The sequence below is a fragment of the Apium graveolens genome, chromosome 7 (assembly GCF_009905375.1).
Source record: "Apium graveolens cultivar Ventura chromosome 7, ASM990537v1, whole genome shotgun sequence".
NCBI lineage: Eukaryota > Viridiplantae > Streptophyta > Magnoliopsida > Apiales > Apiaceae > Apium > Apium graveolens.
In genome coordinates, this window is record NC_133653.1 from 242,363,010 (window position 1) to 242,381,900 (window position 18,891).

The window sequence follows — 18,891 nt, forward strand, 5'->3', positions numbered from 1 at the left end:
ATTTCTAGAATGGCTTTTGTCTGAGCTGGATCGGCCTCGATGCCTTTCTGGGTGACCAGGAACCCCAAGAATTTTCCTGCAGTAAGGCCGAATGAACATTTTGCAGGGTTTAGTCGCATGTTGTTTGCCCTTGCGTTGGTGAACGTTTCTCGAAGGTCTGTCACATGATCAGAGGCAACCTTTGACTTTGTAATCATGTCATCGACGTATATCAGCATGTTTCTTCCTATCTGCGAGGAGAATATTTTATCCATCGTCTGCTAAAAAGTAGCGCCCGCATTGATTAATCCGAAGGACATTACTTTGTAACCAAAGACTCCCCTGTGTGTGATGAAAGCGGTTTGTTTCCAATCATGGGAATCCATTTTAATTTGATTATACCCGAAAAGGCGTCCATAAAGGACAGGAGTTCATTTCCCGTTGTGGCGTCGATGAGTTGGTCGATATTGGGCAAAGGGTAAAAATCTTTGGGGCATGCCCTATTAACATCTGAATAATCAATGCACATTATCCACTTCCCATTCCTTTTCTTAACCAGAACCACGTTCGATATCCATGTGGGGAATTGCACAGGCTCGATGAAGCTGGCGTCGAGGAGTCTGTCGACCTCTTGGTCGATGGTTGCTCTTTTCTCGGCCGAGAATATGCGTTGTTTCTGTCGTACAGGCCTGGTGTCCTTACTAATGTGCAGCGAATGTCGAGCAATGGCCTCTGGGATACCGGGCATGTCCTTCGGGACCCAAGCAAAAATATCGGAGAATTCCTGGATGAGATTCGTGATTTCTTTTTTGAGATCTGATGAGAGATTCTTGCCAATTCTTGTTGTTTCATCGGGGTTTCCTTCAAATACTTCTATATCTTCTGTTTCCTCGAGAGGGGAGCATGAATTGCTTGTGGATGTGTCGATCAATTCTCTTGGGTCAATGTCAAGTACTTGATTGACCTCTAACTCTTCATCTGTCCTTTTCCTTGGAGAAACAGTGGTTAGGTAACACTGTCTAGCCGTCGCTTGATCACCAGTTATTTCTCCTACACCAAAGTCTGTGGGGAACTTCATTTTCAAATGGGAGATGGAAGTAATGGCCCGAAGGGCGGTGATCGTTGTTCGTCCCAGTATGGCGTTGAAACTCGAGGATGCACTGATCACATGAAACTTGACCATCTTCCAAATCTGACATGGGGGAGAACCAAAAAGCACCGGCATGTCGACTCTCCCCACTACATGTACCTAATTACCAGTAAAACCATATAGAGGCATTCGGGCATTCTCCAGGCGTCGATCCCCGAGGTCCATTCGGGAGAAGGCATGATGGTATAGGACGTCGACGGAGCTGCCGTTGTCGACCGGCATCTTTTTTACCGTGTTGTTTCCCACCCGGGTCGTGATGACAAGGGCGTCCTGATGGCCTTCGATGAGACCAGGGCGGTAGTCATCATCTGAGAAGGAAATGATAGGGGACGGATTTGTCCGGGTGCGTTTGGATGTCGGTGGGTTGACATTAAAAACCTTACGGGCATAGCTTTTTTGGGAATTATGAGAGAGTCCCCCGGCTGCCACACCACCAAAGATAACGTCAATTACCCAATCTTCTTCAACTCGTCTATGGTGTCGAGGAGAATCTTCCCGCTGTACATAATGCACTAGCTGTCCTCGGCGAATTTTCCCCTCGATGAGGTTGCTTAGTTGAAAGCATTGTTCAGTTGTGTGGCCTGTATCCTCATGGTAATCGCAGTATCTAGAGCTTGGAGGACGACCCGGTTTCATGGGTCTTGGAGGATGATAGTCCGGCTCTGTCTTTAGGACCGCTAAGATGGTCGTTTTTTCAGTGTTAAGCTTGGTAAATTCTTTTTCTGGACGACTGCGGGGTTGTCAGTCTCTCTCTCTTCTGTCCCTTGGTTGATGCTCGACGGTATGACTAGGCAGTGAACGACGACGTTCTTGACGTCTATCACGCGCGGGAGATCGCGGACTGTAGCTGCGTCGTCGTTCATACCTGGAGGAGCGTTTGGGGGACTGTATCCAGCTTACTGCCTCTTGGAGCATCATGCGATGTTCTATAATTTGGAATGCTGCTTGTAAGGTTTTGGGTCTTTTCTCAAAGATCTCCTCTAAAAGCAAATCATGGCGAGATTTATCAATGCCTGCTGTCAGAAAATTGACTGCCATTTGCTCGATTAGATCTGGAATCTCTGCTATTTCTTCTCTGAATCGTGTTAGAAAACTTCGGAGACTTTTTCCTGAGCGTTGGTTCATTGTCATTAGGGAAACTATGACCTTTATTCCTGTGTAGTTACTGGAAAAACGAGCTTGAAACTTGCGTTTTAGGGCCGCCCATGAGTCGATAGACCGGGGGGCAAGTTGCTGTACCATCGAAGGGCGGTACCCTGGAGGCAAGTAGAGAAGAATTGACATCGAGCGACCTCTGAGTGGCCGAAGAAGGCCATACGTCCATCGAAGGTATTGAGGAATGCTAACGGGTCCAAGGATCCGTCGAAATGATCAAGGGCCGGAGTTTTCAGTGTCCTGTCGATGCGTGCCTTCTCAAGCACCAATGATAGGGGGCTCTCAGAAACGGTTTCAAACCCTGCCTGATTTTTCATCAAGGTACGCATCTGGGCGATTTCCTCCTGCATTTTAGCAAACTCCTCGTGAGATATAGATTCTGTGGATTCTGTCTGACGCGAGACATCGGTAGATGACACTGTCCTCTGTCGACGTTCGCGTGGTTGTGAATATGTCGACTGCCGACGGTTCATATTCGTACTCAGCATCGTCCCCGTCATAAAATTCATCGTCTTGTTCTTCATTTTGAACTGTAGTTTGTTGGAGCTCTCGACGGAGACGGTGAATCTCGCGTTTTCGCTCAAGTTTAGCCTGCAATCTCCGAGTTTCGTGTTCTAGAAACTCGAGTTCTTCATCTGAATCAAGTGGGTCTTCTGGATTTTCTTGGTTTTGGGCTTTTAGCCTTTCTTTCCTTTCCAAATGTAGTCGTATGTCGCTCGAGAGGACTTTCTTTCCTTTAGATGTCTGAACTCTAAAACGCTGATCCGAAACAGTTTTTCTTTTTCTGTCCCTTTGAAGTGTGTCCTTCAAGCCCAAAGATTGATCTTCCGGAGGCGCCTCAGGTGGAGGAAACAAACACTTCGGCTTCAAGGCCGGTTGTTTAGGAAGCTCGCGATCGCCGTGGGTCGAGGGGTCGGCGGCAACTTCTGCCGTCAACTCCTTTACCTGAGTCGGTCCGGCGGTTCCCGGATCAAGCTCTTCTACAATCATCTTCTGGTTGGATCTTGTTAAAGCAAAGCTCCTAGCGCCAAATGATGTTCCAATAATATTATATTATTAGACTCTAATTTTAGGAGATTGTCTTTTTGCTATAATTTGTCAACCCCTTCAAATGGGATTGTTGTCTTTTATTTATACTAAGTCCCAAATGGGTTTTTTCCTTACAAAGTGGGCCTTCTTGGGTTTTACATAATGTATTACAATTATTCTAACTATAATTCCTTTGGGCCGTCTTGTCCTGGTCCAACATACTGCGATATTTCTCAATATTTTTTTAAAATCCAGATGGACCAACACTGGCTAGCAGTATGTTATAAGACACGTCCCTGACATACAGGCACCGGGCTGGGGGGGCGGATACAGATTATACATCAATCAATAAATAAAGTACAGCTAGTTGTATAAATTGAATTTAATCAGCTGTAATCTTGTAGCACATTATCCAAATTTACTTGAAAATATATATTGAACAGATATTATACAGCCACGTACCGAAACAACAAAATACAGGCTTCAAAAACAACAAATATAGGCTTCACATTTTCAACAACTTATAATGGATACACACATTATAAAGACACACTTTACTGAACAAGGTTAAGTAAATAGATCAAGCTAACTTTGAAAGTGGTTAATCCTCGTAAAAACATCATGTGCATCACAGACATATATTTGCACTGATGTATTTATTCTTTCACAAGGGACCTTGGGCACTTCCCATCTTATCTTAGCAAATAAACAAGCATCAATGCAGCCTCATAGTAGTTCAGATTATAGGGTTGGAGGGATCCATGTATAGCCATGTGTTTGAGCATAGCCAACTTTTTTCAGCAACTCATCCGCTTCCTCTGGGCCTCGGCTTCCAGGCTTGTATGAAACTGATTTAAGTTCACCTTTATCTATTCTGTGCAGAAGAGCGGTGAAAATCTCCCAGGCTGCCTGATAATGCAAACAAAATAAACATTCAAATCATATAAGTATTAGAGTTGTAATGCAGCTGTCCCTGTTTATGTCATTCAAATTTGTCATTACCGTACCTTCAACTCATCTCTGCGAACAAAATGCTGCTGATCACCCCTTATACTGTAAAAATAAAAATTAATTAAGCACTGCCATGGAAACCTTTCATTCGAGCAATATTTTGATGCACAAAATCACACAAAAAAAAAGCAGTAGATGCAAACTGCGTTTAACGCAAAAAGTAAGTGTTCAGTTAATTTATAAAAGAAATATATATACGTGTCAAGAATAAGTCGTTCATAAGCCTCTGGTATGGTTACATCCTGATAACGCTGCCCATATGACAAGTCGAGCTCACTCTGAGCAGTTGACATTTCAAGTCCAGGCTTCTTGACCTACATGAAAGAAATAAAGTGTGGCATTAAATTTTAACTTATGATTCAGATGAATAAAAAAACACTAACATGCTCTATTTTCAAGTGAATTGCAGCACAAAAAAACTAGAGAGAGAAACTTATGACGATGAATTCCATTATACTCAGAATAGCTCTCCCTAAAGAATCTCAAGACTGATTTCCTAATTCCAAACAATTTATTTCACGTTTAGGCACAACCGCACAAGTAATTCAAAGTGATTTCTCATATTCATATTCAAGTTTTTGTTACTCTGACTCGGGTTGCCAGACATAACACATATTTGAGTGTCTGATTTTCAAAATTTACAAATTGGGGACGCGAGGACACTGTCCTATATTTGGACACGGTATTTGGACGCGGAATAATTTATTACTCCCTCTGTCCCATTGAATTCTATACATTACTTTTTGACACGCTTTTCAATGCTGCTTTAAAGCATAACTTCATAATATTTTTTTTTAAAAAAAAATTCCTGAATAAAAGTTTATGTTTAAACTTTTATTCAAAAAAAGAAAATTTTAAAAAAATATTATGAAACTATACTTTATAGAAGTCTCGAAATGCGTGCAAACAGTAGACGTATATAATCTAGAGGGACGGAGGGAGTAACAATCATGTATAGTATAAAAATAACATACCCTAACAATTAAACAATGCTTCTTTCTTTCGTATCATATAATTATCTTTTCAACGCAAGTTCATATCAAATGTGGTATTTTAGTTGGTCAAAGTGTCCATATTTCAGGTAACAGATCACTAAATTATAGTTGTGTCTGAGTGTCTGACTCGGGTGGAGTGACCAAAATTTGGAAGTCTAAGTAACATAGCTAACAAGGCAATTCCATGTCGCAATAAACTTGTTAGTCAAAATATAATAATATTAACCAAGGCATCCCGTGGGATGAAGTAAAGAGTGACTCAAAGCAAGTAACCAAACCCTGTCAGCCTATAACTGGTATCTTCCTTTTGGTTAGAGACTGGAGTTTCATACTTATTTTAAAAAAATATAAAATTCCAAAGCACTGTAACGGAATTTACATGCAAAAATTCTCTTCAAACTTCAAAAGATTTAAGTTATGCATGGTAGGTGAGGGGAAAAGTATCTTTCGATATATTGACGAGGAAAGTATCATAAATGGTATTGTAGCCTAGTGGATACCCCTCTTCTCCTAGGTAGGTTCAGGCGAATAGCAAAAAAACATAAGGTCGGGTGTTCAAGCCTCAGTAGAGGCATGTGGGAGTTCTAAAAATTCTGCAATTGATGCAACTAAAAATACAAAAAGATGCACTGTGAGATATGGTGTGAGAAGCTGATAGGCCTTGTACATATGGGGAGAATAAATACTAAATTATATTGTGAGCAACCATGGGCAGAAAATTTAAACATCTCTGAACAGCATCACCAATTGTAGCTCAATAAACACGAGTCACTTACTGTAAGCTTCATATACATGGCCTCTGAAGGTTGTAACCGTATCACAAATTCATTTCTCCCCTGCTTTTGACCTAAAATATATAAAAGAACATTCTCTGTTTAGACTTCAAACTATATAACTATTCAAATGAACACTACAAACTACCAAATAGGAGACAAAAATCAATACAAGTCGTAATTGGTAATGCACATGTGTTCCCTAAAGTGTATTTAGATTGTGATTTACTACATGCATGTCACAATTTGGTATCTATGTACACTACTCCTTGAACCATATTCTATTTAAAGACAAACTCGTTAGGCACTATGATTCTTCTACCAAATTTTGATAAGGATTAATATTTTTTAAACCTTGATTTGAAATTCTCATTGAGCTAAACACCTATTCCAAATTTACGCTGGGAGGTTACTTGGCCATCAGCCTCCCTAGTCCCCAGTCCAATTGGGAAAGGGGTAACTGCAATATCTGCCTTCCTCTCTAATTTAGAATGCCTACCAAGATGTAAACTGGGATCATGAAAGCCACACACTCTACTATTAGAGCAAACAACAGGTTGATATGGATGCTTTTATTGGGCGGTGTCATGAAAGAAGAAGAAATAAATCTGCATAATGGAGGAAGGGAATCAGCAAGATTGTATTTCTTATTCAAAATTATCTGATTTATCTGCTTTCCTATATTACTATTGTTATACTAATTACAATCCAAAAATAATGCCTATATTTAGGATCTGGTCAGTCTATTATATGTAGCTTTTACATAAAGCCTGAAACGGGAGAATAAAGAGAATTTTTCTGGATTCAAAGTTTTGTGTAAGAGGGCTCTGTCAAGGATGGGTCTTGCTTAGTCTAGTTCACTAAGATTTATTTAAACTTACCTTCGTGTCAAGGCCTGTGACTAGATCCTACGCCAAGGAACATAACATCTTGGTATCAGAGCTTGGCGTCATGGGTGACACAACGAATCTGATGACCAAATTGGAGGCCTTTATGGAACAGATGGCTACACGACAACGAGCACTTGAAGAACAAATGGCGGAGTTGTCAATTTCAGTCAAAGAGAAAAGTAAAGGGGGAGACAAGGATAACATCAAAGGACAAAACAGCAAGATCAATGACGACCAAGGAAGTTCACGAGTAAAAGGCAGATCTGAATCGCAGATAGGAGGAACTATGGTACCTCGATATTCTGAGATGGAATTCCCTACTTATGATGGCACTGATGACCCTTTAGGATGGTTAAAAAGATGCGAAAAGTTCTTCATCAGCCAAAAGATTGCTGAAGGACATAAGGTAGGACTACTTGCTTTTCATTTATTAGGAGAGGAACAATTGTGGTTTGATCGGAAGAACCAGGACCGAACTGGGAAAGGGTTAAGGAATTTTTCATGTGCGATTTGGGCCACCCATGAGTAAACCCTTTGGGGGAGTTGGTCAATTTCAAACAGACCGAATCCGTCGAAGATTATCAACGCCAATTTCAATCATTATTGGCCAGGTGCTCAGATCTTACTCCACATTAGCAAGTGAATCTTTTTACTGCTGGATTGAACGAACTTCGGATTGACATCGAGTTGCAGCAACCAGGAAACCTTGGAATTGCGATGAATATGGCACATGCTTTGGAACTGAAGCAAATAATTTCACAAGAAATCTTAACATCGCGAGCTAATAAAAGTTGGCCTGTTAACAAATCCAACTACAACGAATCTATTGCCACTTCTAACAAGAAAATAGCTACCAAAAGCGGGGGACAATCTGGAAAGCCAAGTGGAGGCAGCAACAAGGTGAACACTTCTACACAATTTTTTAAAAAATTAACGCGAGCAAAAATGGCTGAACGAAGGGCTAAGGGACTTTGTTATAACTGCGATGAATCCTATAACAAGAGCATAAATGCAAGCAAATATTTTGGATCGAGGTTCCTGATGATGATGCTGAATTAGAAGAAGACCTAACGGAAGAACTCGGGATTTCTTTAAATGCCATCAGTATGGTCTTAGCAGAAGTATCCGGTGTTACAGTTTCAGTATAGGTAGACTCCGATAGCACACATAACTTTTTGCGATAGGGGTTACTTCCAAGTTGGGTACTGAAAGTGTGGAGAAGACCAGGACTACAAGTATGTGTGGCAAATGGAGAACGTGTAACAAACATGGGTATCTGCAAGTCAGTTTTCCTTCAAGTTGCAATAATAATTTTCAAGCAGATTTTTATACTATTCCATTGGAGGGGTTTGATGTGGTCTTAGTAGTAATATGGTTATGCACCCTCGGACCAATTTTGTGGGACTTCAGTTCTTTGACTATGCAATTTGTTCCAAACTGACAGAAAATTGTATGGTTAGGGCTGCCTCCTATAGCAGAACCACGACTTAGTTTGATGCAGACACATAATTCAACTACAGTAATATTAGATGACCTGTTCTCCGAATTTGCAGATTTATTTATGGAGCCTTCAGGTTTGCGTCTTAGCCGTGAAAGTGATCATCATATATGATCATCGTATACATCTTTTACCTGGAACATCTTTTACCTGGAAAAGGGCCTGTTGTCTGCGACCTTATCGGTACCCGCATTTTCAGAAAGATGAAATTGAAAAAAAATGCGAACAAATGTTACATCAAGGGATCATTCGGCCAAGTAAATCTCCCTTCTCTTCTCCGGTCCTTTTAGTGAAGAAACAAATAGGCACATGGTGTTTTTGTGTGGACTATCGTGAGCTTAATTCTAGCACCGTTAAGGATAAATTCCAGCACCGTTAAGGATAAATTCCCCATACCAACAGTGGATGAGTTATTAGATAAACTCATGGAGCGCATTACTTCACAAAGTTGGATTTACGGGCAGGTTTTTATCAAATCAGGGTGGCCTCGGAAGATACAGCAAAGACAACCTTTAGAACTCATCACGGTCATTTTGAATTTCTGGTCATGACCTTCGGCCTTACAAATGGCCCTTCCACTTTTCAGAGTTTGATGAATGAAGTTTTCAAGTCCCATTTACGTAAGTTTCTATTGGTCTTTTTTGACTCTATATTGATTCATAAAACATGGGTTGAACATATGAAACATCTAAGAATAGTGTTTGAACTCTTGCGCTCTAACTTGTTGTTTCTGAAGAAGTTTAAATGTACTTTTGGCGAGCCAAAAGTAATTTACCTTGGACATGTCATCCATGGGGCTGGTGTTGAAGTTGATAATACAAAAATTAAGGCCATTACTGATTGGCCTACTCCTCAATCAACCAAGGCTTTACGAGGTTTTCTTAATTTGACGGGATACTACTGAAAGTTTATTAAGGATTATGGACATTTGGTTGTGCCATTAACTAGTTTGTTGAAGAGAAATTCGTTTAAGTGGAGCCCCGAAGCTGATAATGCATTCAATAACTTAAAAATCTCTCTCTCAACTGCCCCCGTCTTGAAGCTACACAATTTCGAAGAAGAGTTTGTAGTTGAATGTGATGCTTCTCGAAGCAGGTTTGGGGCTGTGCTACAACAATCTGGTCATCCCATCACTTTTTTCAGCCGTAAAATTGCTGATCGACATCTTAAACTTGCTGCATATGAGCAAGACTGATAGGTTTGGCAAAAGCGATTTCTAATTGGCGACCATACCCCCGGGGAAGGCACTTCCTGGTCCAAACTGATCATTTTAGCCTTAAATATTTGTTGGAACAGCGGATCACTACATCCCAACAACAGCACTGGATCAGTAAACTAATGGCTTTTGATTTTCATGTCGAGTTTAAGGCAAGAAGGTTGAATAAAGCTGCAAATGTGTTTCTAGATGCGATGAAAACTCCATGCAACTCTTGGCAATCTCTTTTCCAAAAGTTGAAATCCTTGATGCAATTCGAAAAGAAATATCCACCTCTCATGAATTACTACAACAGAAACAACCTATTGAACATAGGGAGTTACAGGCTGTAAGGGGCCAACTGATATTTTTTAAGGGAAAGGTATATCTCCTACCTACATCACCGCTTATTTCTACCATTATTTCAGCCATCCATGATATGGCTCATGAAGGTGGGAAAAAAACTATTCAACGAATCCATCATGATTTTTATTAGAAGGGAATGAAACGTGTTGTACTGGAATTTGTGCAAAATTGTTTGGTTTGCCAAAGCCACAAATGGCGAAATCTCCAACCTGCGGGTTTGCTTTAGCCTCTTACCATGCCACAACATGTTTGGGCCGACATCTCTATGGACTTTGTTGAAGGGTTATCTAAGGTTCGGGGTACATCAGTTTTACGGTGGTGGTTGACCGACTTTTCTAGTATGCTCATTTTATTCAATTGACTCATCCATATACTGCTATATCTGTTGCCACTACCTTCTTTACCGAGTTGTTTCGTCTACATGGGCTTCCTGAATCAATAGTGTCCGACAGAGACAAGGTATTTCTTAGTTTGTTCTGGAAAGAGTTATTTCGCCTTGGTGGTTCCAAGCCTGCTTTTCTTCGGCTTATCATCCCCAATCTGACAGTCAAACTGAGGTTGTTAATCGCACTATTGAAATGTATCTACAATGTCTCACCGGAGATCGACCGCAACAATATGTTATTTAGTTTCCTTGGGCCGAATACTATTACAACACCTCTTTTCACACTTCTCTTGGCACCACCCCGTTTCATTTGGTTTATAGAAGAGAGCCTCCTCAACTTCTTTCTTATACACCTGGTTCTACACGGGTTGAAGAAGTGGATAAAACTCTACAAGAACGAGACACAATACTCAAGACTGCTCGTGACAAACTTGTACAGGCTCAACAGATGAAAAACGCCTATGATTCTGGTCATAGAGAATTATCTTTTTCAGTTGGAGAATGGGTATGGCTGCGCCTTCAGCCTTACCGTCAACTGACAATAGCACGACAGAAGTACCATAAACTACTTTCAAAAAATTTTGGGCCTTATAGAATCGTGGCTAAAGTAGGAGTTGTTGCGTATAAACTGGAGCTTCCGGCAGATAGTAGAATACATGATGTTTTTCACGTATCTCTGCTCAAAAAATATAAAGGGCCTCCACCAGATAATGTGAGCAATCTGCCACCTTTATTTGAGGGGAAAGCTTTACCAATCCCTCAGTCTATTGTCCGTAGTAGGCTCAATAGAGTCCAGCGTGAGCTGTTAGTACAGTGGGAAGGAAACTCTCATGAGAATGCAACTTGGGAACCTTTCGAACACTTCCAAGTTGTTTATCCAGAGTTTAAGCTTGAGGACAAGCTAAAAGCCGAGGTGGAAAGTGATGATATAGATGTTTTTATTGGGCGGCGTTATGAAAGAAGAAGAAAGAAATATGCATAATGTAGGAAGGAAATCAGCAAAAATTTTCATATTCTAAATTATCTGATTTATCTGTTTTCCTCTATTACTATTGTTATACTAATTACGTCCTAGAATAATGCCAGTAATTTAGGATCTGGTCAGTCTATTATATGTAGCTTTTATATAAAGCCTGAAACGGGAGAATAAAGAGAATTTTTCTGGATTCTAAATTTTGTGAAGATGGCTCTGTCAAGGACGAGTCTTGCTTAGTCTAGTTCACTATAGATTTATCTAAACTTACCTTCGTGTCAAGGCCTGTGACTAGATCCTACGTCAAGGAACTTAACACAGGTTTATAGAACTAGAGGGTAAATATGATTATAATCCCTCAAGGGCTCAACCACACTGCGGGGTACAAGTTCACCATTCTGATCCAAGGGTTGAAAAATTGTTTATCTTTCTCAAGACAGCACTGAATTCAGAATGTTACACCAACAATTTTACACATAGATGTGTGACAAGGGCAAGGTATGTTAAGCTGATAAAAAGCATTGTAATGAGCAAAAAAAAAAAAAGAAGGGCACGGCAGATAAACAGATGCAGGGCAAATTTCACTGAATATAAAGCTTTAACACCACTAACATGTTGACTGATGGTGTTTGGACATAAAACCAGTACAGAAAATGTAAAGTACACATATAGTAACATACATTTAAATATATCACCCGGAACTTCCTTAAATTGGATACGAATTTCTGCCTTTCTAGATTCCAATGCTTTTCCGGCCTTAAGTACGAAAGGAACACCTGCAATCAATATGCGTGATGATGTTAGCGCTAACAAATAAGGTAAATATATTTAACAGATAAGTAGATGCAGGACCTTGGAGGCTAAGTATTACTTACAGTTGGTAACTAGGAGTACTGAGTAGCTTTGTAATTAGTCAAGGGCGAGAGTTTCATAACTTCTACAAATATCTAACGTAAGGTTATGGCTGTGCAGCATATAAATAAGAGTACTATAATCTGTTCCGATAGCCAATAGTTGAACAGAAAATGCGAAATCAATGAATGCTTCTCCACAACACTCTCTCTAGAGTAAAAAAAAACCTTCTTTCTGAATCTGTTCTCCCAAAAAATCTTCTTACCTGAAATCCTAGAAACTTCCATTGGTTTCTTTTAAATCCCCAATCAGCTAGATTCTACACCAAACATGGAACTAACAATCTCAATCCTGACTATATATGGTTGAACAAACTACCCCCGCATTCAATCTGGTCTTTTTTTGTTAAGCAACAAGCTTGTCTGTAGTCTATAAATAAAAAACTACCTCCCCCACGCAAAAAAAAAAAAACTAAGAAGTTGGTAATAAATAGAGGTTTTTTCTTGTTTTGACACTGAACAAAGAGGTTAAGAATTTAGAGAAAGTAGATTTTTGCATCAGATAAAACCTCATGGTTGGATAATTCAAATGTTTGAAAGGTAATATGATAGGCTTTTGATTTTTTTATGAGTTGAAACTTCTTAAAGTTCGATAATCTATACAAGTTAGCCTTGGATAACAATATTGAGGTTAATGACAATTATCTTGTCTCACGTGATCAACTTAAAGATACATAAACGCAACATGCTACTGATGATGCACAAACTGTACCAAACACGAAGTTAATGAACCTACTAAAACCAAGGGACAATAACAAAAATACCAAAAAGACCACGGCCAAAACCTAAATCAGCTGCTATTAAGCTAACACCATTACCTATTTCACCTAAAATAACTTTTGAAGCTTTAAGTGTTCGAGACAAACCTGATTTTCCCCTGCCCAAAGTACTACTCAAAATACTTCTTGTTTTCCTAACCCCATCACTGCCTGACCAATCTAATTCTACAGAAAAATTCTTAAGACTATAGCTAAAGGGAAGGGATTGTATACATGTTATCAAAAGGTCGGAACTGGTTCAGAAATGTGATATTTGGTTCAGAAAATGTGGGGAATGGTACAACTTAAAGTGAAGGGGGGATCTAAGGAATGGAAAGTAAGTAATTAAAGAAAGGTGGAATTTGGTGATCATGATAATTGATTACATTGAAGATGATTCTAATGGAGGGATCTTGGGTTTTCAATATGTCCTTGAAGATGAAGGTGAAGGTCTGAAGTCAACTCCCAAAGTCAAAGAAAATTGAAAACCTCAGAAGTCGCATAGTTTTATAGATGATAATAATAATGACAAATCCTATTAGAGACTATACTGAAATGGAGAAATGTATTATACAAGGAATTACCGAAATAAAATTAAGTGATAACACTAGGCACACATGCACTTTCTATGCAACTGATAATGCATGCATGAAAATTAATATAATAACAATAAAGTACCAAAAGTTACCTTTAAAAGGGATATTTTTCATTTTTATGAAGTCAAATTGCAAAATTTAAAATAACTACATATGTGGGGATGTTTGGCTAATCTTAAATTTCTGAAATAAGGACTTGCTAGCTTATCCCTTGGACTAGTTAAAATAGGTTTTGAAATGAGGAGGTCCTAGAGATGTTCCAAATATAAATAGGTATACGTATTTTAATAGTTAGGCCCGTTACAATAAATTTTATAAAAATATGGAATAAAGGTGTGTTTATATTATATTTTGGGCCCATGTAGCAAAAATTAAGTATTAATACTCAAGTACCAAAAAAAAAAGTATTGTGCCGTACCGACCGAGTACCAAACTTTTAATGATTCGGCTTTAATAATATAGTATGGTATAGATAAGTAAATATGATAATGATGACATTTGTAGACTATTCCTGATGTTTTAGACTATTTTCTAATTCAAACGTTTTGATTATGTTGTTCTTAAATATGTATTAGACTTTTATAGTTGTTGAAAGGGCAGTAAATTTAAAGTTTAAGTGGGTATGTAGGTCATTTGCTCAACTTCTTATCGTATGCTTAGGAGAGTGGTGTTTTATTTGCAAAGCCAGATATATCAAAGGTAGCATTAGTAAATCAAAAGGTACGAATAACCACCAAAGAAAAGGCCAAACCAAAAGAATTATACTAAGAATATCCTGAAACACTATTTCGTACCTTCCCATCTTTCATTGTGTATACGCAATACCATTGTTGCAAAAGTGGGAGTGTTAGAGCCATCGGGCACTGTGGGATCATCCAAGTAACCATCATATTGTCCAAGCACAACCTCTTCATCCTTAAGTGGAGCTACAGATTGAAGAACCTGCATTTATACTAAAATTATCACGTAAAGAGCGAAACTGTGCAGCTCATGAAGTTGTCCAAATGTATTTTATAATTATAGTGTACCATATAAAAATATCAAGATGATTAAAACAAAGCTTCTGAAATTTATGGAGTCTAGAGGCTTGGGAACTTGAATCTTGGCCGACTAATAAGTAAAAGAGGAAAGTTGGCACCAATTAAGAACGGTCATCAAAATAAGAAGAATGTGTTGATATTAGGAAAGAAAGAATTTCGCTGCTAGTCGGATGACAGAAAGTGAGAACTGAAAGAAATATAAAAACAATATATAACTAAGGAAATCAGATTTTCCTCGTCAAAAGTCTCGACATAAAAGAAATTGTTCAGGCATCAAAGTATAGACACTAATTTAGACATTTCATAGAACTTTGAGTTTATGCAAGAAAATATTAAACATTCACCTTCACTTTCTCATCTCGAATGTGCTCAGGTTTAAGAGAAACAGGTTTCTCCATAGCAACAAGGCAAAGAACCTACAATTCATAGAAATTTAAATTAGATAAGCAAAAAAAAAAAGAGAGACATCCCCCAAGATCAAAATGTAATTCCCTGTATAACTTAAAGTATTTTTAATTAAAATATTGTCGAAGGCACACAAAAAATGTATAAGTGCAGAAAATTAGACTCACCTGCAAGAGATGATTTTGGATAATATCCCGGATGATTCTGCAACAAATTACGCCATAGGATAATGCAAGTTAAAGTTAATAGCTTCAACCATAGAACGGAATAACACTAATTTGGCAATTATCATATGGATTTTACTCCTAAAAAATATATTTTCTCTAAGAAAGGTTTACAAGTCGAGTATCTTATGAAGCTTATCATACCAAATAATTCTTGACTATTACCCTCTAGCTATAATTTCGGAATTACAACTATAGAAAGTGTATAATTATGAGAAAAACTTGTATGCTTTGATAACATACCCATACTGATCAAAATATCCGCCACGGCCCTCAGTTCCAAAATCCTCTCGAAACACAATCTGCATGTGATGATAATATAAAATATTATGAATAGTGGTGAAAACACTTATAGTTCAGCATATTAATATCATCAGTCTATGAAATTCCACTCTCAGCGGATATAATAAGATGTACTTAGGTTTATCAAACAAAAACTAAGAATAATTAAATTATACGACAACTAGGTTTATTACAGCAACGCCCTCCAAAATAATATATCAAAAACAATCTATCAAGTTAATTGTATGATAAAAAACTTGTTGTGTAATTTCGATCTAGAAAGGAAACAATTTAAAACCAACCAACCAAGATAATACTAAAATTATCGCGACACTATCTTATATTTTAAAAAGAAAAGCAATATAGAGCAGGATACATAAAACCTTCGTTGTAAGCCACTGTAATTTCCTCAGATTAAACATCTAAACCCCAGGAATCTAGGAGTAAGTCTTTTTAATTGTTTGTTTTAGTGAGTTGGAGAATATAGACACGAACCTGCACACTACTGATGTTGTCACGATTCCATGAGGGCAGGAAGAAACGATTAGCAAAACGAAGTACCAACTGCAAAAGATGATAGGAAGATAAGAATACCACAAGTAAGAGGTAGAAAAAGCTTTAAAGTGAGAATGGTAGACAATTTTTGACTTGTGTTACCAAGTTCTGCACCAGCTCTTTTCCCAAATAATGATCAATACGGTATATCTGTGGCTCCTCAAACAATTCTCCTATCTGGTTACTGAGATGCTCGGCTGACTCTAAGTCCCTACCAAAGGGCTTCTCAACAACAATACGAGTCCATCCGCCAAGATCAGCTGAAACGTACATAAACAAGTTTATAAGAGTTATGTTCCAAACACGTAACATGCTAGGGACTGGTTCTAATTGTCTAGTTGCATGGCTACATATCCAGTGATTCGTCTATACACCAATTGATATTGTAAATACACGGAAAGATATGTTTTTAGATCTCACATTGAAAAATCTCCTTCCTTTTTTATACTAATCTAAAATTGTAATACACATATGACCAGATGCAGTATTATCAAGAGGGGAACTGGGGAGACAATCTCGGTTATCCAATCACAAAAGCATTGTATATGACCATTTAGAACAGAATGTTTAGTTCAATTAGATGAGCAGTGAACAGTAAATAAAATTAATGTGTATAAAAGAATCAGAGGACAGCTGCTACATACAAGAACATACATTTATTCATGCAGTAAGTCTTAATCATTTTGCAGACAGGAGGATATACTGAAGGAGGAAGTGCAAGGTAGAACAGTCTACGGGACGATCCTTCAACACTGTTTCTTGATATTTCATGCTCAGATATTTCCTTATCCAAACATTGAAAACCCTCCGGTGAGTCATAAGAACCACAGACGTATTTGATCTACATGATGAAAAAATAATTCAAAAACATGGATATAAGTGGACATGGATGGAAAATGAGAATGACAGAAAGAACAGCTTAACTAACCAGTTGCAGAAATTTTGATACATCTTGTGTGTGTCCTTCTGTAGCGTTGTTGTTTGGAGTAAGATATCTGCAGAAATTGAACAGGCAATTAGCAATTAGCAATTAGCAATTAGCAATTAGCAATTAGCAATTAGCAATTAGCAATTAGCAATTAGCAGTGACCACTCTAAATTCAGTTTGTACGAGGGAGCAACATGGCATGAACAAGTGTCTCACCCACGAATGCGATCTCTCAAGTCATCATCAGAAATGTTGGTCCTGGCATAGCCAAAAATGTAAACTTCATGTGACTGCAAGAAACCCTGTTCAAAAGTGAGGGTGGTTAGAGTAATAAAATGGAAAGAAACAGTAGGCTAATGTTAAAAGATGGTAAAACAATTAAAAAAAAACCTGGCGGTAAAGGTTAAAGAGTGCAGGAAAAGTCTTTTTCTTGGCAAGATCCCCAGAAGCACCAAGCACAACAATTGATAGACAGCCATCTTCAGACAAGGGTGGTTCAGTGTCTTTAACAACAACAGGGTCGTCTGATACAACAACAATAGGATCATCCTCAACAGCAGGAGCTGCTCTTTTCTCCAAGCACCATTTATCCGACATCTTATGAACTATGTCACACACTGCTGTTCTGATTTCATATGCTGTGAGGGTAGGCTATTATTATACAATTACAATAATAAGTATAAATCCGAGGGGAATGGGATTAGATTGGATACATACACCGATTGGGAAAACTGATCCCAACTGTGACGTTGTGACAGGTAAGCCCCACCGGCTGTTACTTTATTATTATGTGCTATCCCCCATCAACACCTACAAAATGATTTTCACTTGTAAAACATTTTTTCTATTTATTGTTTATAATTATTTTATCAGGCTTCATCTTTTTTAATACAAAACCACTGATTATATTACTATTCATTTTTATTTATTATATTATATATCTTTTATTATACTTTTAAATTAGTCAGGCGCCCCCACTCTTATACTCTGATTTGGGATCAAAATAACTTTTTATTATTTAAATTTTGGTTTAGTACAACATTACTTGAATGTAAATTAGTCTCGTTTATTACAATTCGGATTTGAACCGAATATGAATAGTATTTATATTAAAAATTCAAAAGACCCTTTTAATATAAAGTTCTATGTCATAACGAATGAGTTAGAGAGATCATTGGCCCAATTTTAAATATCTTACCCCTCAGTCACGTTTTTCTTGTCCAATAATTTAAATTCACCCTTGATTCAATCATATCAAATATAATGATAATTTTCGTAATATAAAACTATAAGAACAATTGTTTCCTTTTATTTATATAACTCTGCATTTTTACTTTTGGTACTATTGCATATAATATTTATTAAATCTTCTTTAAAAATAATATTATACTGGCACAGCCCACGAGGGAATTTGTGGACAGCACTAAATGGTAGAGCCCTCGCCAATAAGATAACCCGATTGGAATTTTACTAACAAACTATATTAGATGATACAAAGTTATACGTGAAGAAGCGTGATCGAGCCCAAAGGCACGCCCCTGTAGTTTGACAGCCCCTGGAAAGCCTTACAACTATCAGCTTACTAATACTTTTTGCGATGTGGGAAATGGACATACTTGGTTCGCTTCCTATAGCATCAGGATAGAGGAAATTCATTGTGGTAGCCATATATTACTTCACAAAGTCGATTAAGGCTAAAGCACAGGCCAAGATAACCACCAAGCAGATTCCCCAATTCTTCTGGGACAATTTGATAATGCCGATTTGGAATCCCACACATCCTCGTTACGGAT

The 18,891-nt window shown here is 38.1% G+C and overlaps 3 protein-coding genes across 3 annotated transcripts; all 3 read right to left on the reverse strand.

Moving 5' to 3' along the window:
* Positions 1–298: 298 nt before the first annotated feature.
* LOC141674591 (uncharacterized) lies at positions 299–1,204 on the reverse strand. Its single transcript, XM_074481301.1, has one exon. The coding sequence runs from the start codon at positions 1,202–1,204 to the stop codon at positions 299–301; it is 906 nt and encodes a 301-aa protein (XP_074337402.1).
* A 24-nt stretch (positions 1,205–1,228) lies between these two features.
* LOC141674592 (uncharacterized) lies at positions 1,229–1,765 on the reverse strand. The gene has a single exon (XM_074481302.1). It carries the CDS (start codon positions 1,763–1,765, stop codon positions 1,229–1,231), a length of 537 nt encoding a protein of 178 aa, XP_074337403.1.
* Positions 1,766–3,654: 1,889 nt separating this feature from the next.
* Positions 3,655–17,910, reverse strand: LOC141670491 (glucose-6-phosphate 1-dehydrogenase, cytoplasmic isoform-like). The gene is made up of 15 exons (XM_074476368.1): positions 17,489–17,910; positions 17,315–17,400; positions 17,099–17,165; positions 16,825–17,011; positions 16,273–16,430; positions 16,111–16,179; positions 15,577–15,635; positions 15,277–15,313; positions 15,049–15,120; positions 14,459–14,606; positions 12,080–12,175; positions 6,096–6,166; positions 4,523–4,638; positions 4,321–4,366; positions 3,655–4,222 (listed from the first exon to the last, which is right to left on the reverse strand). Exons 1-15 carry the CDS (start codon positions 17,693–17,695, stop codon positions 4,055–4,057), a joined length of 1,587 nt encoding a protein of 528 aa, XP_074332469.1. The 5' UTR covers positions 17,696–17,910; the 3' UTR covers positions 3,655–4,054.
* Positions 17,911–18,891: the final 981 nt, after the last annotated feature.